The following is a 23,787-nucleotide window of genomic DNA, read 5'->3' as shown; positions in this document are numbered from 1 at the left end:
CTGATGTAGCACGGCAACTGGAATTGAATCCTCAGGCTCTGGTACCAGAGGGAATGCACATCATTGCTGATTCAGCCTACCCTTTGTCGCTACATTTGATGAAGCCCTACAGGGATAATGGGCACCTTACTGTTAGGCAAAGGCGCTTCAACAGAAAGTTCAATGCAGCTCGTGTGGCCATTGAGCATGCATGTGGCATCTTAAAGACAAAGTTCAGGAGGCTCAAGTGTCTGCACATGAAGGAAGTGGCAAACATCAGTGCAGCAGTCACAACATGTTGTATTCTACACATTTGTTTAGATTCTGGTGACGATGAAGATGAGCAGGGTCTTCTTCAACAGGACAATGAGGATCCACACCCACCATAGCCCAACAACCATGATGCCTCTCATTACAGAGACATGACTTGTGCCCACCTTTAAGGATAAGATACACTTTAGTTTACAGTCATACCCCCTTTTTCCCTCTTTCATTTACACACGTTTTTGTGAGCTGGTGTGCAGTATGCCACAGGGTGATGTGAGGCACCTCGGGTCAAATGCCAAGTTCAAAGTAGTAATACAATGTTGCAATGTTTTAAAACGCTCTAACGAGGGTTGCAGCAAATGTGTAAGGGTCATTATAACCAATTCAATGACTTTAACTTTTGAGACGGTTACCATACAGTTTTAACCCCAAGGCATTTTGATTTGAAGTGCCTCTACATTATCAAGACTTCTGCTGTGCCTCCGAGTGGCAGCTCATGGTAACTGGATGGGAAGAACCCAGACTAAATCAGCAGGGGATCGTGGGAGTATTTCACCACTGTGAATGTGAACCATCTAACCACTGCTCATTTTCTGGTGTTTAAGTGTCTTTATGTATCAATAAGACAGCCACATAATATCATTTAACATCTTTATTTTTAGTGATTTTCTTTCAGCAACCCAATCATTTCTTGTTGCTGCTTTCCTATTTCTTTCAGTTGGGTCAAGATTTGACCCATGCAGGTCACCATCTTCTTTTCATGTGACCTCCTTTTTTCTTTTAGGCATCTCCACCTTGTCACTTCTGGCCTCACCAGTGACTCCAACGCAGCCGTCCTTCTCTCAGCATGGGACCGATATGTATCATGGAATGATGTGGTGCTCTTTTTCCGTGTGGTACGTTTTGTAGTGGGGATGGCACTTGAGGGACCAGGCTGGGGATCTTCGTTGTCGAATGGATGAATAACTTCTGAGAGGGTTTGACTGGGGAGGAGTGGTGATGGATTTTGACTGGGGAAGAGTGGTGTGGAAATAATGGTGCCGAGTGGTGCACTCCCCACCCCGGAGCCACCAAATATTTCATCCATTTGCAGAGTTTTAGTTAAAATCAAGACAGGCACAAATAGGTATTTTAACATTCCTTGCTGTGATAATTTCCCCCCTTCCAGAGTGTGCTGATGAAGCCCTATAGCTGTGGGTGGACAAATACTGAGAAAGAATTATGGAAGACTGATAACCTTTCAGAAAGTCCCCCTATAACATTTAAGATGTACATACAGAGCAGGCACTTACCAGGTAATATTCCCAGCTGATTTTGCCCTCTCCTGTTGCTTGAGGTCTGTCCTTAGCCCTTTTGTAAGTGGTAAGCATGTTACCAAGTTTCTTCCTTAGTTTATCCAGTGTGAATGTGTATCTTCTTTCTGTGAAGGCATGTTCCAGTTTTTTGTAAAAGGCTGTTTTGTTGTTGTAGATGTGTTGGTATTGTCTGGTCAGCTCCAGTAGCAGCAATGTAGTTCTGTGTGTGAATTCTGTAAAAACATTGCAGTGTTGCTATAAGCCATTAACATTATATTCTAATCCTTAGATTACAAACAAATTCACTGTACCTGTCTGGGATTCTGGCTGTCCGGATGAAAATGGATGGAAGCTGCCTGAAGAGGATGACTGCTGTTGTGGGTTGGTTTCAGGAGTAGGGCTCGGTGTGACGGTTGCTGGCTGTGTATGGACCGGAGTGTGGGTGGGGGGGAACTTTAGGCTGGGGAGTAGGAGTAGAAGTAGGGCCCTGGGTGAATAGAGATTGAGGAGTGGTGACGGTTGCTGGCTGTGTATGGACCGGAGTGAGGGTGGGGGGAACTATAATAGGCTGGGGAGTAGGAGTAGAAGTAGGGCCCTGGGTGAATAGAGGTTGAGGAGTGGGAAAGACAGGAGGTTGGGTCACAACCCTTGCTATTTGTGGGTTTACTGCAGAGAAAGAGAGCCAGAACATTGAAAAGAATGGTCTGCATTTTAATATTCATGTTTGGCATAATGAAAAGAGAATGTACCTTGATTGTTTTCTGCAGATCTGCTCCAGTATGTCACTGGCATATCTGCTGTCTGAAAAAAACAGATCTCAATCATTTCAATAATTGCCAGCCACATGTATAATGGTATTAAGATAACTGACTTTTCTTTTTTTTGCTCACCAGATGTCAGTCTTTCAGCTGTTTCTCTGCTCACTCTAAGCATCACAGCACCTTGGCTATCCCTCACGGTGACGCAGATTTTTTCCTCCATTGTTTGTGATCAAAACCAGGTTCTGCAGGTGCCTTTTATACCTACGTAATTGTCTGACAAGAAGTCTCCACACACTTGCTCTATTGTGTGGGAATCCCATTATAATTGCAGGTTGTGCCTATCTGAGTAGTAATTGCATAGTGTTTTGACAGTTTTACTGATGTTGTTACTGCAATATTTGTCAAATAAACCAATACCTTTATTGAAACTGAATTTTGACTCTGTGTGAGTAATTTGTTTTTTTGCAGTTGTTACGTGATATGTAACCACAAAATAATGATTACACACATTTCACAGTATTAATGATCTTAATACACACATAAGATGTGGTTTGTGTTTTTATGTTATTCTCACAAACCTAACAGATAGAAAAACAAACTTTGTATGAGTTAATTGATTGTTCTGGTTAGTTTTAATGCCATCAAATGACTTTTTACAGTGGTCAAGATAATCCGATATTCTAACTTATGGGATTCTTGAACTACAAATATTACATTATCATTGAATATATATATATATATATATTTATATGTGTGTGTGTGTGTGTGTGTGTGTGTGTGTGTGTGTGTGTGTGTGTGTGTGTGTGTGTGTGTATGTTTCTGGCAATTGTATTTAGTTCCTTCTTATTTATTTCTGCATTGCAATGCATTTTGTAATGGCTCATTTTGATTAGTGCTGAATAATCTTTATCATGATTGTAGTGGCGATTTGTCCTCAGATTGAACAAAACAAACTAAAAACTCAAAGTCAAACAGCCACTGAGGCACAGAAGGAGTGAATCTTACGCAGAGGTAAAAAACGTTCATTGTCCAAGCAGAGATGGCATTTTTGTGAGGTTTATTTATCCAGTTCTCGGCAAACAAACATTCCAACCAAAGGAACAATGGCGTATTTAGGCTCTGGTAAAAAACCATCAGCCCTCCCCGGTGTCTACCTCCCACATACCTGAACACCCATATATGTAGACTTCACCTATGGCTAAGGCTGCTTGGTACTTTAAAAACAAAAGCACTAACAGATACTTAAGATAACCAAAATAAAATAATAATGATATCAACAAGCTTATGTAGCTGTATGATTAAGGCAAAACACAGAAATTAAATAAATAATTATTTAACTATTAAATATAACAAAAAAATGAATAGCTCCAATAATAACAAAACAATGAATAGTTCCAACATTCCGGCCCCTAATTGTGAAAAGTGTAAGTGTAGTGTAAAAGTGTAATTACCTTTCTTTATTTCTATAAAGGGAGCTATACTCTCTACATATACTCTAACTTCCCTATATCAATTATTTTCTCCTTAGCCCGTTAGCTGTAAGAGAAATAGACAGAAAGAAGACAGGATAGAATGAGAGAAAGAAAGAATAAATGTCTATGATGCTACACTGTGGCCTCCAGCAGCAGGCAGATCTTCGTTACAGGTCTCTTCAACACACTGGTCTTAGTTTGGAGGCACACAGAACGAACCAATCCCTTGGAGTCAGACTTGGTACTCAGAACTCGGCCCATCATCCAGGATCCTCTTGGAGCTGTAGCGTCAGCAATGATGACAATATCACCTGGAGAGAAGCTTCTTCTTGCCTGAGCCCATTTTTGTCTTTCCTGCATCACAAGTAAGTACTCAGATGTCCATCTTTTCCAAAAGATCTCCGCAATATACTGTACTTGCTTCCATCGTCTTTTTATGTACAATTCACTCTTCTCAAAGATTCCTGGTGGAAGAATGGGTTTTCCTTTCAGCAGAATGATATGATTTGGTGTGAGGGCCTCAAGGTCAATGGGGTCATCAGAAACCTTTGTGATGGGTCTGTCGATCAGTATTGCCTCCACCTCGCAAAACGTCTGCAGACCTTCATCATCCAATACTTGCTGTCCAAGAACAGAGGTAAGTATGCTTCTTACTGAGCGAATCAGGCGCTCCTTGATGTGAGGCTGCTGGCGTGTTACAACTTCTGCTCTCCCCTCTGTAACGTTTACACACAATGCATTCTGTAATTGTCTTCCTTGCGGCTCTTAAAAAAGGTTTTTTATTTTACCCACAAAATCATTACAACAAAATAGAGATAAAGTTTGGGCCCTTAAAAGAGGTCAAACAAACAAACCGAGCTTAAGCTCTGAACATAACAAACTCAAAAATACAACTGACCTCCTATAAGAGAAACAAAAGGGACTTATATACTGGCTGATCAGACCAGGTTTGACACCCAGGGGAAGACTAACAATAACACTAATAGATAAACTACAAATAACAAAAAAAACAACTAAACCCTTTTACAAAAGAAATGTAATCTTAATTAACATTAACCGAATAAATGTACTAGATACAACACAAATCAAAACTCAAATATCTTGGGAAAAAATAAAGCTACACCCCCCCAGACATAACAGGTAGTGGTAGAGTCCAATTTGGCCACCACCCCTTTAAAGCTGCTGTTGTTCCAGACGCCACCCATTCTAAGTCCAGACCTGATTTGCTTGTTGAAATTATGCAAGTGTTGTATAGAATTCATAAAGCAGGGTATGAGGTGGGGTTTATGTGGGTTCCGGCGCACATGGGTGTGGAGGGTAATGAGGAGGCAGATGAGGTGGCAAAGAAAGCAGTGCAGGAGGAAAGAGTTCAAATCAATGTGCAGTATGGGTCACCAGATTACACAGAAATAATTAATAGGTCAGTAAAAGAAATGAGGCAAAATTTATGGGATTGTGAAAGGAAGGGGAGAACGTATTATTCAGTACAAAGAATGGTAGAGAAAGAAAGATGTAATTATAGATGTAAGAGAAGAGATGCAGTAGTTTTATCCAGATTGAGGCTTGGGCATTGTGGGCTGAGGAGTGGGCTGGCTCTGATTAGTAAACATCCTGATGGAAAGTGTGAATGTGGAGACAAGGAAACAGTGAAGCATGTATTAGTGCAGTGCAGGAAGTACTCTCCTCAGAGGAAGAAACTGTTCAGAGAACTGGGTGCAACTGGAGAAACTGTTTTTACTTTATGCACTTTATTGAATTTGGACAGTTGGAACAAATTGAAGAAACTGATGGAGTACTTGCGACGTATTGGAGTATATAAAAATATATAGATCATTATTTTTAAGCAAGTTGTGAATAGTGATTAGTGAACGGCGGAGGGCAGCAAAACGCCATAGATGCGTCTAGTCTGCCGGAAATAAAAAGAAGAAGAAGAAGACGCCACCCCTTTGTCCCAGCAGCCTGCATGCCTCACTCCAGGGTGTGGAATCCGCAACACTGGTAAGCTCAAAAGAAAACCGTTATAGCAAAAAGACAATCCAAAACTAATAAAGTATATATGTAAACCAAATCCAGTGTCTTGTACATTATTTAAACTAAATAAATGTTTACAACAAAATATATAATGTGTCTGAAAAGATATAGAAACCAATCTTAAGGAAAACAGCATGAACTAAGATAAATGTTAGTGTATGAGGTTACCGCCTTTAAGATGGCTGTGTGGCCACGGCTGTGGCCATCACAGGCAGTCATCCACATAAAAGTTATGGTTGACTGTGCTGATCAATTTAGGAGAAAAATCAGATGCATTGTCCTCTGCAGTTCTCCTCAAGGCATAATTGGCACAACTTGGGGATGATACAGCTCCAAACAAATGTACTCTCATTCGGTATTCCACTGGTTCATGGTCAGTGTTGCCATTGGGCCACCAAAGAAAACGCAGGAAATTCTCATGTTTATCAGGCACCCTTACCTGATGAAACCTGGCACTAATATCAGCCATAACTGCAGCAGGTTCTTTCCTAAATCAAATAAGGACCCCAATAAGAGAGTTGGTGAGATCTGGGCCCTGTAAAAGCTGGCAGTTCAGTGATGTTCCTTTATATGTGGCTCCACATTCAAACACAACTCTTAGCTTTCCTTTGGTGGGGTAATGTACTCCGTGATGGGGAATTTACCACACTTTTCCATCATCTTGTTCCAACTGATCAGTGGGTACTATTTCAGCATAGCCTTGAGCTGACATATCACTGAGAAATTAGGTGTATTCATCCTTATACTGGACATTTCTTTCAAATTTCCTCTTCAAGCCTTGAAGCCTCTGCTCTGCAACACAGCGATTGTATGGCAGGACAGGGTCTTTGGCTCTGAAAGGTTAATCAATGAAGTAATGTCCATCTATCAGTTCTGTTGTTCTACTCACAGTTTGCATGAATTTGATGTCCTCTCTTGACATTTCCAACTGCTCCTCAGATGTTCTTTCATTAAAATCATGATTAAATTGTTTGATGACCATCTCTTCCAGATGTTCCACAGAAATCCGATTAGTTGTAACAACAGAGCCGCCAGTCTTGACTCTATTGCTGTCTCCACCGCGCAGTGGTCCATTAATTACCCAGCCAACTCTTGTTCGGACTGTGTAGGGTCCTTCTCCTTGGCTGTTAATCACCTCCCAAGGTTCCAGCACTTTTGTTGCATCAGTTCCAATGAGCAAATCAACATCTGCATCCACATCATGAAGCTTTATCTTCCTTAGGTAGGACCATTTTGCAACATCCTCCTGCCGTGGAATGTTCAACCTCGAAACTGGCATAGTCTTTTGAGTTAGGACGTTAGACAACTCCGTAAAATCATCCATATCCATGCCAGAAACTTCCAAACCAGTCAGTACAGCGGTGCTCACAATCTTCTTTTGACCCATTGTTCTCAATACAATGTTGGGTGGTTTGCCTCCCAAGCCCAGTCTCTTTGCCAAAGTGACAGTACAGAATGTACCTGAACTCCCTGGATCCAAGAATGCATATGCATGCATAACTTTATTACTCTTGTGGCTTTTAACCTGAACTGCAACAATGGAGAAAACAGCATTATCCTCATCACCGGCCCCCACATGTCTGAGACGGTCCAGGTGAATCTCTTAGTGGAGGGCTCACAGCTTTGGCTTCTTTAAAGGACATACTTGTAGATCCAAAAACCGGAAATACAGTATACTTGTGGGGTCTGCACAGCCTTGTGGGGCCCAAAATGCTGGACCCCACAAGGTTAAAGGTCTGTTTGAGGGTTAAGACTTGGTTTTAGGATTAGGGTTAGAATTAGGTTATGGTTAGGGTGAGGGTAAGGGTTAAGGTTAAGCATTTAGTTGTGATGGTTAAGGTTAGGGTAAGGAGCTAAGGAATGCATTATGTCAATGATGGGTCCCCACAAAGATAGTGAAATGCAGTGTGTGTGTGTGTGTGTGTGTGTGTGTGTGTGCGTGTGTGTGTGTGTGTGTGTGTGTGTGTGTGTGGGGGGGGTGTTTGTGTGTGTGTGTGTGTGTGTGTGTGTGTGTGTATGTGTGTGTGTGTGTGTGTGTGTGTGTGTGTGTGTGTGTGCGCATGCATGTGTGTGCAAACATTGGTGGTTCACATGCACAATTGGCAACATAACAAATTGAACTGACAACAAGAAGTGTGTGTGTGTGTGTGTGTGTGTGTGTGTGTGTGTGTGTGCGTGTGTGTGTGTGTGTGATGTGATGGCTGAGCGTTACTGCGCAGCCTCCAACTGAGCTCGAAGATGTAGATGTGACGTGAGCAACCTGTCTGAAAGTTGGAAGTCTTCTGGTAGCTGTGCCAAGAGAAATCTCAATCATTCCCAATCTTACAGAGACGGAGAGTGTAGGTATATGTAAGGAGATAACATAGGCACAGGTTAATTATTCCTAACTAAAATGCTAGTTAACATTAGTAATTAAACTTAAACAGCTAATGTAAGTCCAAACTGCCTGCAAACTTTTCCTGTACTATACGGTAATTCCTCTACTATGTGACAGTAAGTCACGTGGTTATGACACAATCGTTAGCTTTTTTTTTTTATTGACATGCAATTTACAAAAAAATCAGGTAAACAGAGATAGCACATGAACAACCAGTGCACAAACTTGTGAAAATAAAAAAGTAAATAAATAGAAACATACAAGGCAATACAAATGAGAGATAACATAAAATATATATATATAAAAAAAAAAAAAAAAAATAACAGACATTACAAAACAGTATAAGAGGATATAAATTTACAATTAGACAGAGGTTTCAGGGAAAAAAAAGCTCTACAGTTTCCACAATTTTTATACTTTTTTTGTTATCCAACATTTTAAGTGACTTCAGTAGAGATTTCAATTCTATGAGAAAAGGTACAAAATTAGGAGATGAGTTAGAAAATTTCTGCTTGTGAATATAGAATTTTGCATACAGAATAACAAAATTAATTAGATATTCAAGAGCACCATTACCTGAATTATCGTAGAAACAGATGATATCTTTAAGGTTAAAGGAGTAGTTAAAGTTGGTGGGTTCAAAGAAGTAAGACTCCAAATCTGTCCAAAATCTTTTGGAAATTTCACAATCAAAAAAAAGGTGAGATATTGTTTCAATATTCTGTTTACAAAATGTACAGGAAGAGTCAATGTCGGTAAATCTAGCAACAAGGTGATTAGTAGGGTATATGTTATGTAAAATTTTAAGGTGTACTTCCTTAGCTTTGTTAGAAACACAGTACTTATACGGTAGAAGCCAAGTCTTTCTCCAATTTATCTTTTCAATTTTGGATCTCCACACAAACTTGCCCCTTGGCACAACAGCATTCTTTCTCTGAAAAATTTGGCGAATATGCTTATTATTACAATTTGTGTGTGTTACTTCAATTCCATCCAATGATAGTAAAGGCTGTGATATAATGTGTGCATCATAGGTTAAGCAATTTTTTATAAGTAGAATTAAACCATTTGGGATTGCACGAGATTGAATTAAATTCTCTGAAAGGAATTGGAAAACTGTGTACATTCATAAACTGTTCATAGGATAGCATACACTATTTACTAAACTTGGATAGTGGCCCAGGACGTCTTCCCCTCTCCCTCTCCAAATAAATGCTGCCTTCAGATGGCTGTAAAGACAGTCACCAGAGTGAAAGAATCCCTCATTATAGTACTGTCATGACAGACAAAGCTGTAGTCAGCCTAGTTGTCATTAAATTCCATGACTACTGGTTGAAAAATCATGTTGTAGAGTAAAGTTATTGTTGCTGTAATTATTCTTATTGTTGCTGTCACAAAAACATTAACTTTTTACATATTACTAACCTAATTCATGTTTCTGTTCATGCTGTAACAGCATGTGCCATCTCAGGAATGCATTTCATCAAATAGAAATTGTCAGATAGACATGTTTTACTGGCAACTTTTGGGGCAAAGGATTTTTAACTGATTTTGAGCGTAAAGATGGCATACAAACTTTGCCAGAGGGAAATGTGCTGACAAGTGTATAAAATGTCAACTTCAGAAGTTATATCCGCTCTACCTCAAAGTCATCTTCATCTGAAGAGCTGTAATCAGGGTTGAGCAGTTGTCATCCTGCTCTGACACTTCCTCCCTGCAGTGTGATAAAAGGGTATCAATGACCTTTTGTACACTAACATGCATTGTTTTATTAGAAACTGAATGCATAATATAAAATAATGTTAAAATAAAAATAATAATGTTGTGCTGTTACTGTGTCTAATTGTATTTCAGTATCTATAAGTGAAGATGGCAACCCCAGTAATCCGCATCTGCGTAAACCCAGAGGCCGCTGCACACCGTCAACAGGCCGTACAGATGGCGACTAAAGAGGCCCGTTGCTGTCGAGAGAAAAAGATGGTCTTCCCTCAACCTCCACAGGAGCTGCTCTTCCAGGACAGCGCCCTGACACACACAGAGAAGCTCCTTCGAGCAGAGGGTATCCCTGCACCGTCGCGTCAGCTGTGCTGATAATAAAAGTTAAAGGCACCAAAGAATTTTATATAGTGGATACAGTATATACAGTATTTTATATATATATATATATATATATATATATATATATATATATATATATACACACACACACACACACAGAAGGGACAGAGGAAGAGTAAAATAAAAAGCTTAAAGGATTTGCACAGTAGTGATAAAAAAAATGAATAAAAAAGGTGAAAATAAAAGGCAGGTGCATAAATGTTTGGTTTCATTCAAATGAATGCTGAATGAATGCTAATTAACTCTAAGAACTGAGAAGTTGTGTCTCTAAACAACAGACAAACAAAAAAACTTCCAGTTCTCGTATGACTTTGTAAGCTCCAACTTTTACCAAATAAACAAAACAAAAAAACATAAACTAAAATGTATTCAATCGTGTATTTTAATCAGTCTTTGAATCATTTCATCGCTATAATTACAATTAACACGCCTCTTTCTCGATATACAGTTGAGTTCAAAATATAAGTGGACAAAAATGTCATAGTGTATTACTATTCATAGGGAGCACCATCCTCACCAGAGTAGCTCTATAGATGTTTCTTCTTCAAAGTTGAAATGAGAATTACACCCTTCCTTCCAGAACACACATCTGCTTTTCATGTAATAAATTACACTAATAATAACTGCATCATTAGCTCTTCAAGGACAATTTAAGCTTTATCAACACCTTGTGGGGAAGTTGATCTGATTACATTTGCATCATTTTCACATGGCCATCAGGCTGCACTGTGTGTGATTTGAACACAAGATGGAGGTCTGTTCTCAGTAAAGATATGTACATGTACTGATGTTTCAGTACATAAAGCATGAGAAATGTACAGGAAAAAGCACATAGGATCTTTCAGATGCAAAACAAATGTAATCTGTTACAAACTTAACCATAAACATCCTTTATTAAGAGCCATAGTGAAGTGACTACAATAGTGAAGTAATCTGGAAATTTGGGATGCTTATAAGAAGTTGGGATCAGTTATCAGTGTTGTCTTTGTCACTTATCTTCTGTACTTTTTCTATCACGTGTGACTCAGTAGTCCTCAGTTGTGTCCTAATATACGTCATAATATAATAATGACTGGTATAGTTACTTCAAAAAAGTTGCAGTCGACTTTTGCCTTAGAAACAGAATTTGTGTCACGTTTCTTTGAGTAAAACACTGGTCCGTCTCTATACATCAGTCAGGGCCAGACTTGGTGGATGGATACAGAACCTGGATGTCTTAGGATGATGTCAGGACTAATTATCTCCTTTACCTTCTTCTCCAGCCTCATTTCCTTCTTCATCTTCACCAGTGGAAGACTGAATATACTCAAATACTGAAGTATAATTTTGAGTTGTTGCACCTTAGCATTTTCATTTTATGACACTTTATTCCTCCTCACATGATCATTTTATAAAATATGATGCAATGTTGTAAATTAAACACAATGAGCTGTCAGGAAGGAGGATCAGAACTCAGGCGCAGACTGGAGTAGGTGGTAAGGAATCTTATTTTATTGAAGCTGTGAGTGTGGGCCTGCAGTGGGGGTGCTGGGTCCGAAGATGGCCGGACTGGCAGAGAGGGTGCTGGGTCCGAAGATGGCTGGACTGGCAGAGAGGGTGCTGGGTCCGAAGATGGCTGGACTGGCAGAGAGGGTGCTGGGTCCGAAGATGGCTGGACTGGCAGAGAGGGTGCTGGGCTGTGTTCCTAAGTGGGGCTGCAGACTTGACGTTCCAGTGCGTGGCGTGGCTATTGGCAGCAAGGTGGGTTATTTCTGAGAACAGAGATCTTCCAGTTAGTAACGTGAGGGAGCGGAGCAGACAGGTAAGTACAAAAACAAGATACAAAACTAGATACAAATCTCGAAGGCTGGTGAAAAAGCATACTCAGTGGTAAGCAACAATCGGGCAGGGAGAGGAAAGTCCGACTGGCATTTGAAGGCAGGTGATGGAGCAGGATGAGCAGCAGGTGCGCTGATTGGAGTTGGTACCAGGTGTGGGGAGAATCAACAGGGGGGGGCGTGTCCTCATTCTGTGGAAAATGTAGGCGGGAACAGAAACACACACAGACAGACAAAAATAACAAAAAACACACCAAACACACAGCAGGCATAACAAAATGAAGAAATAAACCAAAAGACATTCACACACATCTTCATATCTATTTTTTCCTCTCTACCTTCAGTCTTTGCTTCCTCACTTCCATCTCCAACTTAAATACTTGTCTGCGATATGAAACGGCCAGCTCATTCCTTCGGTCAAGCAGCTCTTTTTGGATCTTGGCCATTGTCTCTGGATTTCAGAGGTGACCTGTAACCAACAGCATATATGAAAGGTTAAGTCTGTAGTCCAGTTGTACACTCGCACCCCTCCCAAAAAGAAATAGTCAACAGATTTGTTTTGTTGCAAGTTGTTAAAAATATATGTTGGCCTGGCGCCATAAGTAAGATAAGAGCTATCTTAGCTTAACTGAGTATGTTTCCTCTGCAGGTGCGCTGATTGGAGTTGGTACCAGGTGTGGGGAGAATCAACAGGGGGGGGCGTGTCCTCACTCTGTGGAAAATGTAGGCGGGAACAGAAACACACACAGACAGACAAAAAGAACAAAAAACACACCAAACACACAGCAGGCATAACAAAATGAAGAAATAAACCAAAAGACATTCACACACACACACACACACACACACACCAGACTGTCACCGTGCAGAAGTCACGGCAGGTGGGGGCGTGACATCAGCTGCCTCTCGACTAGCTACAACAATACAATGCTGCTTACTCACCATCTGCAATAATAATTCACTTTCATAATGTTTCATATGTTGTCAACTTTTCATAATGAGTACTTTTACTTCTAATGGAGTATTTTTACACTGTGGTATTGCTACTTTAAAGGCATACTATGTAACTTTTCCCTCTTCGGTCCCCCTACAGGTTGTGGTCTAACAACCTGTAGGAGGACCGAAACAGGAAAAGTTACATAGTATGCTTTTAACTTAAAAGATAAGTATAAAAGCTTGTTATGATAAAAAAAAACTTCTAAACAAAAGATGAATACAATCTACATCTGAATCAGTGCAATGAAACAATAAAATGGGTTAGGCTGTTTACCTGTTATCATCATCATCATGAAGCATGAACCAAAAAAAGGAACATTCAGCAGCAGCAGGTGGGCTGGAGTAGCGCCTCCTGGAGGACACTCACCTTAGCAGATGCTGAAAAACTGGTCCACACCTTTGTCTCCTCCAGACTGGATTACTGTAACAAGTCCCGACTGCCCCGTCTCCGACTGAGCATGTCAGGTCGACCAAAATGAAGGCCGACAACGCCTCCAACGGACGACGGCACGGAACACACCGAAAATTGAGCGGAAGTACGTAGGAGGGCGGAGCCAGGCTAGCAAGGATCCTGATGAGAGTGTGAAAATACGACCCCATCACACCCGTTCTCCATTCACTTCACTGGCTTCCTGTTTCCGCCAGGATTGAATACAATCCTTACCTTCCAGTGCATCTATGGAAATGCCCCCCCCCATCTGAAGGAACTACTCACCCCTCTAACTACAACTCGATCCCTCCGTTCAACGAACTCAAACCGCCTCCTTCTCCCCAACACTGAGCTCAGCACCGTGGGTGATCGGGCTTTCTGTTCTGCCGCTCCTCGGATTTGGAACGCCCTCCCTGACCATCTGAGAGCACCTCAAACTATTGAGACTTTTAAAAACCGACTAAAAACATTTCTATTTAGCAGAACTTATGAGTTTTAATTAACCCTGCAAGTCGCTGCGCTGTCTATTTGTATTTTATATTGATGTTTTTACCATGCTTTTACGATCTTAACTGTAGCACTTTGAGATTTGCTCCAAATGTAAAGTGCATTACAAATAAAATATATTATTAAATCTACTATTAAGTCTCCTCGGGACTCAGGACCCACTCCACCTGTGATCCATTGATCAAAAGAACTGCAGGGGGTACGTGACATTTTCTGCAAAACATTTTTCAGTTACAAGACTGTAGTTACTTCTACTTTTTTTTCTCCAAGTCTGTCGCTTTTTTTTTGAAGGTTTTGTCGTTTGTTTTGACCTATTCTTGCCTTTCTTCCTTACGTCTTTTTTTCTTCAAAGTTATTTTTTAAAGATCATTTTTTGGGGCATTTTCAGCCTTTATTTCTACAGGACAGATGAAGACATGAAAGGGGAGAGAGAGGGGGGAATGACATGCAGCAAAGGGCTGCAGGTCAGAGTCGAACCCAGACCCGCCACGTCGAGGAGTAAACCTCTATATATGGGCGCCCGCTCTACCAACTGAGCTATCCGGGCGCCCTTCTTCAAAGTTTTTTAGGCTAGGTTAGGATGAATTAGATTGGGTCAGGTGGCGTTAAGTTAGGACACTGTTATTTGCACAATGCTTTTTGACTCTAGGGTATTATCAAGTGGTTGCAAGGATATTTGATGGTGGTTGCTAATGTTGTAAAAGAATATTTTACTTTTCTTTACTTCAGTTTTGTCAAATCTGAAATGTTTGCCGTTTCCCTCAATTACCTCTCTCTATTTGGTGCCATTTTTCTGATTGCTCTCCTATTCTCTTAAATGATATATGTTAGCAAGTCCGAGTTTGCGTGACCTGACTGGCATTGGCCCGTAGCGAAGATTTAACATATCTGGGCTTTCTGAGTTGTGGCATAACTCAGAGATATTCTCCATCTTCTTCATATCTATTTTTTCCTCTCTACCTTCAGTCTTTGCTTCCCCACTTCCATCTCCAACTTAATTACTTGTCTGCGATATGAAAGGGCCAGCTCATTCCTTCGGTCAAGCAGCTCTTTTTGGATCTTGGCCATTATCTCTGGATTTCTGAAGTGACCTGTAACCAACAGCATATATGAAAGGTTAAGTCTGTAGTCCAGTTGTACACTCGCACCCCTCCCAAAAGGAAATAGTCAACAGATTTGTTTTGTTGCAAGTTGTTAAAAATATATGTTGGCCTGGCGCCATAAGTGAGATAAGAGCTATCTTAGCTTAACTGAGTATGTTTCCTCTGTTCTCCATGATAATTAAATAAGATACATAAATTAACTCATGAAAGGGATATGTGCCCACTGTAAGATAAAAATAAATTGAAAAATTGACAAAATGTAAGTTTACTTTCTTACCATGAACCTGGAGGTAGCACGCATCCTCACAGGTTGATTGGATTTCCCTGGCACTGCGGTCTATCTTCCATTCGAGCCACCAAATGTATATTCTTGAAAGCAGACCAAACGTTTTCCTCTCCTTCTTTATCTTCTCCCTCTCCTTTCTCGCACTCAGGCTATTAGCCCTTCTTTCTTGCTGACTCCATGTGGTAGAAGGCTCGTCGTCTTCAGAAGATGAAAATGTAGAGGAAGGGCTGTCACCACTTCCGTCCTGCCTCAAGGTGTTTGAAGGGTTGACCCTTCGTACGCGCTCCCACCAGATGCTAGGGTGGTCAATGTCAACGCAGGGCAGATGGTTCTCACCAATTCCTCCATCCTGCCTAAAGGTGGTAGAAAGGTTGAAGTCTACAAAGTAGTACAAATTACTTCGTTGTTGCTGCCTCCTTGTGGTAGAAGGCTCGTCGTCTTCAGAAAATGAAGACGAAGGGCTCTCAGCCCTTTTTTCTTGCTGCCGCCTTGGAGTAGAAGGCTGGTCGTCTTCAGAGGATGAAGACGAAGGGCTCTCAAACCTTCGTACTCGCTGCCTGGTGGAAGAAGGCTCGTCGTCTTCAGAAGATAAAGACGGAGGGCTCTCACCTCTCCATGCTTGCTTCCGCCTTGGAGTAGAAGGCTGGTCGTCTTCAGAGGATGAAGACGAAGGGCTCTCAAACCTTCGTACTCGCTGCCTGGTGGAAGACGGCTGGTCGTCTTCAGAAGATGAAGACGGAGGGCTCTCACCTCTCCATGCTTGCTTCCGCCTTGGAGTAGAAGGCTGGTCGTCTTCAGAGGATGAAGACGAAGAGCTCTCAAACCTTCGTACTCGCTGCCTGGTGGAAGAAGGCTGGTCGTCTTCAGAGGATGAAGAGGAAGGGCTCTCACCCCTTCGTATTTGCTGCCTGGTGGTAGAGGGCTTGTTTTCTGCACAAGACAAAGGGCTCTCACCCTTTTGCCTGTGCTCCTTCATGATGGTAGAAGGGTTGGTGCCCACGATGAACAAAGAGCTCACATCCCTTCGTTCTTGCTGCCTGGTGATAGAGGGCTGGTTTTCTGCACAAGACAAAGGGCTCTCACCCCTTTGCCTGTGCTCCTTCATGATGATAGAAGGGTTGGTGCCTCCACTAGACGAAGGTCTCTCACCCCGTCGTCCGTGCTCCCTCAAGATGGTGGGAGGGTTGAGGTCTTCAGGAGATGAAGGTCTCTCACTCCTTCGTTTGGACTTCTTCGAAGAAGAGTCCATATCTCCTGAAGGCCGAGGTCTTGCAAAGAATTTTAGTCCAAAAATGGATCTAAACATTTTCTCGATGATTTCTCGTTTGTATACTGGCGTTGTGAAACTGCAAGTACAAACACACAAACAGACACAGCAATTACTTCACTGATCACATTATTGTTTCAAGCAGCACACTAAGCAGGTTATTTCACTTAAAGCCCATGTTGCAGGTTAACCACCACTGTTGATTAATGGGTACATAAAGCACTCAACATATGTATATCATTGTTAAAAATGTCACCAAATAGTGCTAAAGGCCAGTTTTTACCGTTTTAGTCGTTTAGTGGGTTTTTGAACGCAATTCGGCGATGACGTCACGTTGGGGAGACGTGCCTCAGTCTAGTACTATAACTATGGTGACTTACTGGGATGAGGAAGAGGTGTTTTTACTGTCAGTGAATAGCACAGAGTGAAAGTCAATGTTTTCTTTATATCGAGTGACAGTGATCATGTCGTTAGTTCAGATAAGTACTGGTAATCTAGCTAGATCTAGAAATAGAAGGCATCATGCTAGCTATGGGCTAACTTGCCAGTCAGTCCCACCTGTGAAATCCCCCGACGTTGTAAACACATTTTCGATTAGATATCTCACGTTTTGATGGACCCTACTTGCTCCAGTAACAACATATTTGCCTAGTGTTTATTTTATTACTTGGATGGGGATGCTGTTCAGCTTTTCACAAGTTTAGACAGCTAGCTAAAGCTACTATAATAAATAAATTATATATTATAAATATTACGACTGCCTTCGTTGTTTCCTCTATCTGCGTCCACGTTGTCAACATAAGACATGTGGCGTTAGTGCTCCTTTTGTACCATAATTGTATTGAATGAAATGTTAAGCTTCGCTCCTACGAGATGGATGGGTTTTTTGTTAGCTACGTTACACACAAAGTTAACTGGCTATAGTTAGCCTGTGCTAGCGGAATTAGCTAATGTTGTGTAGCCAGCCAGCAGCTTCGGCAGTAGTTCCGGCGAGCTAACCACGACAGCTAACACATTCACAAGCGTCTCTATTTCAAACATCACTGCAGATTGACTGCTTTTAGCAGGAGAGGTTGATTGTGGGCGACAATAACTGTCGTGGTTAGCTTACCGAAACTACTGCTGATTGCCGAAGTTTGCTGGCTGGTTATGCAACGTTAGCTAATTCCGCTAGCATACAGGCTAACTATAGCCAGTTAGCTTTGTATGTAGCTAACAAAAACCCACCCATCTAGTAGGAGCAAAGCTTAACATTTCATTCAATAAAATGATGGTACAAAAGGAGCACTAACGCAACATGTCTTATGTTGACAACGTGGACGCAGATATAGGAAACTCTGAAGGCAGTCGTAATATTTACCTAGCGCTGTTGCGCTAACGTTACCAAACGTCGGTGTGTCTCCCCAACGTGACGTAATGCAATGCATTGTGGGGGAAAAGAGAATCATTGCAAACCGCTGTAAAATAGTACTACTTTTCGTATTTTATTCCGTTTTGTGATATCCATTGTATTTGAGGTTGTTGGGTAACAGTTTAAATGTTTATTACCAACAAGCAAATTGCACAAATTCATTAGAAAATAAACCCTGCAACATGGGCTTTAACTAAACCTTCTAACTGAACTTAAATAAACTGAGATGTATCTGGTCACACATCATTATTGCACTCTGCTTGATTAAACAAAATGCAAAAGGTCTGCCACAAACATCAGAATAATAATAATAATTATACCTATACTATATAGACTTCAGACTACAGTATAATGTACTTTCAAATAAATCAAGCAGGCTACAGCAGTGACGGACGACGGATCAAAAAACGGCCCTGGCATTTGAAACACACAGACCCTATTATCAAACCACACCAACCCATAGAAATAATTAAAAAAAAAAAAATCTACGTAGCAGAAAGGTGTACCATTGCCATGGTAAAATCAATCAAAAGTCAAATTAGTTTCATGCCATTATATTTCTATGCACCAACGTCACACAAATGTCATAAAACATATAAAAAAACAACATAAAAAGCAAAAATGTGCCGACAAGTTAAACATCTTAAAGCATCTGTAGACCACTAGGTGGCGGTGCTACGACATGACCCGCTCCACTAAAGGCACATCCAGCACAAATACACCGGCTCGACGTTAAAGCACAGTAGCTAGCTAGCTAGCTACATCATACAACAGCTCCACCAAAACACGGAAAGAGCAATGCACGGCCATAGTTCAAATTACAACAGTTTCACCAAAATATACAGCTGCTAACGTTAATATTAGCTGAAGCAACACACTCTTTTTGTTTGGAAAATAAATCACTTAATTTAGCATATTTTTTACTGGAAGCCAACCGTGCTATCTTTGTTTTCTCTCTCTTTTTCTCGGCTCCCCCCTTTGGTTGTTTCGTGCCGCGATTCATTGTCTTTTATCGTGGTGGTGGTCAGTGATAATGGATTCGGCGCTAAAAAAAAAACATTTTGAAACTATCATAGACTTCTATTGTAGTTGCTCGCTCTCGCCGTTCACAGGTACACGGTACTGTAAACATTTCCATGGCAACAGCGACTTGGACCGAACAATGACGTCTTGTAACGCTTCGGATTGTGGGTAGTGTCGTTTTTCTCCATATGATCGCGAATAAAAATAACTTTTTGAAAAATAACAAGACAAATTATTGTTATTATTTGATTATATATATATATATATCAGTAGCGGCCCATAGAGGATGGCCAGTCCGACATTGGGCTACAGTTTGAATGATAATATTATACAATATTTCTACTATTAGTCAGAATAATAAAAATAATAAAAACACTACAATGAAAGTTCTACGACTAGCTCAAAAGACACCTTCACTGTAACACAACAAGACAGTTTTGTTTTAGATCAACAACCCACAGATAATTTTAAAACAGGACGTATTTAGTCATACGTTTGAGAAATAATCTTCAATTCACATGTGATCTGTGATAGAAACTGCAGAATGTCACAAGTGCTGGGACTGCAAACTTCTTAGTCAATTTAAAGTGTCTTCGAGGGCAAGGAAACACTACACATGCAGTCAACTTTGTGCACATGCAATTTAGGCAACAGGTAATGCAACATTTAATAATTAAAATTGTTTTGTGCAAGAGACAAAGTGCATTTGCATATCCTGATCACAGACAGCACATCTGATAGCTGGAATATAACTGATAAAAAAAAGATATTTATTTGACAGAAACATGCGAGAAAAGTACTCCTTCCCCAACACAATACGGCTCTACTAAACAGAAAGAATTGAGTAAAAAAGTAGTTTTAGCTCTGCTGTAAAGTGCGACTTACCTTGCCAAAGGGTTGTGTGGAAAAGGACTGGAACTCTGTGTTCTGTTGTTTTGTTTTGTTTTTTGTTTTTTTAAATAAAAGCAGATGTTGAGTCTACCGTTGTGCAAAGTCTACGTTCAGTTACGCGTTCTGATTCGTCGACTGACCGTGGACTCCCCCAATTAAATCGCTCCGTTTGACTGTAGACTACCAATTGGAAACGTAGGATTCGCCGACCGCAGACTACTAATCAGACGCCGACATTCAAAGCAGAACCTGCCGCTGCGGTCACGGAGGTCTCCGGTGATCGTAGCCTACAATATTTCTGATAAATCTGAATGAAATAATTCTTTATAACACTCACTGCTTATATTTTTACTAAGCCTGAAATAATTAATTCTTCATTACACTCACTGTTTGTACTGCCCAGTTGATTTTTTTGATCGTTTGGGAAAGCTAGCTAGCTAATGGTATCAACTAAAGCTAGCTAGCTATAAGTTAACTAAAACTCCCGTTGACAGGTAACGTTAACGTTAAAGTTACCGCTAATCATTCATTAAAATATTGAGTCATTGAGTCAATATATGAGTCATTTAAAATAATACATTCAATTTTATTTGTTGTGTATCCACTACGGAATATTGTTACGCCGGTTACCTTAACGTTACTGCTAACGTTAATTAGCTAGCTAAATGTCAGTGTCTCGGTCAAATCTCCGTCCTCGACCTACGTTAACGTTACTACTAGCCTAGCCTAATTTTAAAATCGAATAACGTTACAGTAGACCGGGGCAACCTTCCTCAGATAGCCTACCTTCAGATTTCATTCATTACCGTTACAGTAACATTAACGTTACTAGCCAACTTCTCATGACAAAGCATAGTCTGCATAGTTTTCATTAATGCCATAACCACCAGCGTAAAAATCATGTTGTAGAATAAAGTTGTTGTTCACTGTAAAAAAAAAAAAAATCGTAAAAAAACGGTAAAAAGTCTGGCAGCAAAGTTGCCAAATACTTACCGTCAAATTACAGTAAAAAACCTTACATTTTACAGAATAATTCTTTTTTTAAATACAGAAATGTCCTGTAAATATTTTCTGTATTTTTACAGTCTAACTATTGTAGAATTAAAACAAATTGAAATTCTTGTTATAAAACATTTCTAGAATGTTAAACAACTGTATAAATCTTTATCAAAACTAAGAAATATTGCAGAAATACCTTAAAATTACATAATTTAAATGAAAACTGCTGTTTTCATACTGTGTTCTTTGGTAAATTCACAAGATTATTCAATCCATCCACAAGAACTCCCTGTTAAAGTACAGATTCCTGGATGTAAAACATAAAAATTATGTAAAATGACTTTCAAATACCCTCCTTTAGGCATTTATTTTATGATTATCCAATCTATTTACGGTAAATTCCTGTTTAATACAGTTTTTTGACTGTACAACAAAGAGAAGATAATGGGATAATACCTTCCAGAAACATTGTAATAATAGTCATTACTTTATATAAACAATATTTGAGAGTATTTACAAGCAACTCTCCAATATATCTACATACTTTTACCATTAATGTATGTTGTTTACTTTAAATAAACATTTATTTATAGTTATAAAAGGCAACTCTCCAATATATTTACATACCATTACCATTAATATACGAGGTTTACTTTATATATACAAGCAAATATCCAATATATACACATAGTTTTACCATTATTGTATGGGTGTTTACTTTATATAAACATTATTTGCCCGTAATAACAAGCAACTATCCAGTATATCTACAGACTGTACCTCATTATTGTATGGGGGCTTACTTTATATAAACTGTTCTTTATAGTAATTACAAACAACTATATATATATATATATATATATATATATATATATATATACTTTTACCATTATTGTTCCCAGGTTTACTTTATATAAACATAGTTTTATAGTAATTTAGAAGCAACTCTCCAATATATCTACATACCTTTACTATTAACATATGAGTTTACTTTATATAAACATTGTTTTATAGTAACTTAAAAGCAACTATCTGGTATATCTACAGACTTTTCCTCATTGAAGCAGGGGGTTTACTTTATATAAACATTATTTGACAGTAATAACAAGCAACTCTCCATTATATGTACATACATGTTTATTTTATATAAACTTCATTTGACAGTAATAACAAGCAACACCAATATATCTACAGACTTTTCTTATAAGTGCATGGGATTTACTTCATGAACATTATTTGACAGTAATTACTATTACTAACCAATATATGTTCACAACTTCCTCATTAGTAAATGGGGTTTTGAATGTACAAAAACCAAAAGGGCTATGTAAAAGTGCAATTGCATCAACTACTTTTACACGCAATAAATATATAATGTTTTCTGCTGACATTTTACAGCATTGTCCAATCCATTCACTGAAGATCCCTATTTGAGATGTATGAGATTTTAAGATGTATCATAACCAGAAAGTATTATAGAATGACCATTTACTGCATGCTTTACAAAGAAATGCACTATTTAAACAGTGCTATCCTTAAAGTTCACATATGAATAAACTTATGGGAGAAAAAAATGTCTGGTACATTGAATTATAGCAAAAGGGGAACTATGGGCAATTTGGGAATTCATACATGTGTGTTAAAAATGTCAGTGAACATGAACAACTCTCTCCAAAATCTAAAAACTCAAATTTGTGATGTCATCTGATATAATGTCTGGAGCTTTTCCAAAAACAATGAATTGAGAAATATTTTAAAGATGACACTGAGAACACCCAGGGGGATGTTCGGAGGTAACGGGTAGAGTTTCTGTTTCAGAAATAAAATGCTAACATAGAATAAACCTCATTTGGTTTTTTTTTTATTCTACAAAATTAGTTTCACATTCATTGTCTATGAAGCAGCTTAGTAACCTGATGACATCATAGTTTGAGTCTTACATTTCTGGTTTGTGGCTTCGCCAGAGAGTAGCTCTTAATCAAAAATATCAGAGGTGAGATTAAAGACCATTGCACACCAGGGACGATTATTTCGCATGTCAATATATTTTTTCGAACTGTTGTTTTTGTCACAAGTAGTGTTTACTTATGAGGATCACCAAACAACAACACGGAGGCTGCTGTCCCAACTACAGACTGTACGTCAGCAAACTTTATTAGGCTATTCCTTTCAACCTTTACAATGGCAGCGTATGCCAGAAACATTCTTTCTGTTTTTACCTTTCACAATAAGCCCGAGACATATGCTACACTGTTTTGCAGAGGGAATTCAATTGAGTATTAACTGTATACTCAATTAGAGTTAGAGGAAACTCAATAAATAGCTTACAGTAGCTTAGTGTTACAGCTTTTCCTGGGACGTATCCGAAGCTAACCCCCGTCCCTCCACTCAGCAGCCTGGAAACCAGACAGGACACCTTTTGGTGCTTTTGAGGAGCTGCTGCATTTATTTGTTGTCAAACTGCAGAATCTAGCTGCTGTACAATCACTTCATATCTTCACCACTAAACGTTAACTCTCCTCTGCTCCGACTGCTCTCTCTTTCTCGTCCGCTCACACCACATCTTCCGTCACTTTCTCGCTCTCTTCAGCATCTGTCCTACTGACATTGTAGATGAGCTGGTGTGTATATCCAAACCTTTTATTGAAAACTGTCACAAATTTGCATCGCTGCCGGTGTGAATAGTTTTGATGTGAAATATTCACAGGCGATTATTTTGCATATTGGCGTCGCTTATTCGTCACGCCCCCAGTGTGT

The 23,787-nt window shown here is 39.7% G+C and overlaps 1 protein-coding gene and 1 long non-coding RNA gene across 2 annotated transcripts; one reads left to right on the top strand and one right to left on the bottom strand.

Moving 5' to 3' along the window:
- Positions 1-12,184: 12,184 nt before the first annotated feature.
- LOC116054630 lies at positions 12,185-12,865 on the top strand. Its single transcript, XR_004106112.2, has 2 exons — positions 12,185-12,245; positions 12,767-12,865. It is a non-coding gene; the product is annotated as an uncharacterized LOC116054630 (long non-coding RNA).
- Positions 12,866-14,733: 1,868 nt separating this feature from the next.
- On the bottom strand, positions 14,734-20,086 carry LOC116054494 (serine/arginine repetitive matrix protein 1-like). Its single transcript, XM_035999627.1, has 3 exons — positions 20,026-20,086; positions 15,431-16,785; positions 14,734-15,141 (listed from the first exon to the last, which is right to left on the bottom strand). The coding sequence occupies exons 2-3, from the start codon at positions 16,743-16,745 to the stop codon at positions 14,993-14,995; spliced, it is 1,464 nt and encodes a 487-aa protein (XP_035855520.1). The 5' UTR covers positions 16,746-16,785; positions 20,026-20,086; the 3' UTR covers positions 14,734-14,992.
- Positions 20,087-23,787: the final 3,701 nt, after the last annotated feature.

The sequence above is a fragment of the Sander lucioperca genome, chromosome 3 (genome assembly GCF_008315115.2).
Source record: "Sander lucioperca isolate FBNREF2018 chromosome 3, SLUC_FBN_1.2, whole genome shotgun sequence".
Taxonomy (NCBI): Eukaryota; Metazoa; Chordata; class Actinopteri; order Perciformes; family Percidae; genus Sander; species Sander lucioperca.
Note: the sequence above shows the minus strand (reverse complement) of the source record. Positions and strands in the feature narration are given on the sequence as shown.

What these genes read in the sequence shown, in the direction of transcription:
- LOC116054494 (XM_035999627.1), bottom strand. Translation starts at nt 16,745, where the DNA reads ATGTTTAGATCCATTTTTGGACTAAAATTCTTTGCAAGACCTCGGCCT. An exon ending in GTGCTACCTCCAGGTTCATG is followed by an intron (nt 15,142 to 15,430) that starts GTAAGAAAGTAA and finishes TGTTGGTTACAG; the next exon opens with GTCACTTCAGAAATCCAGAG.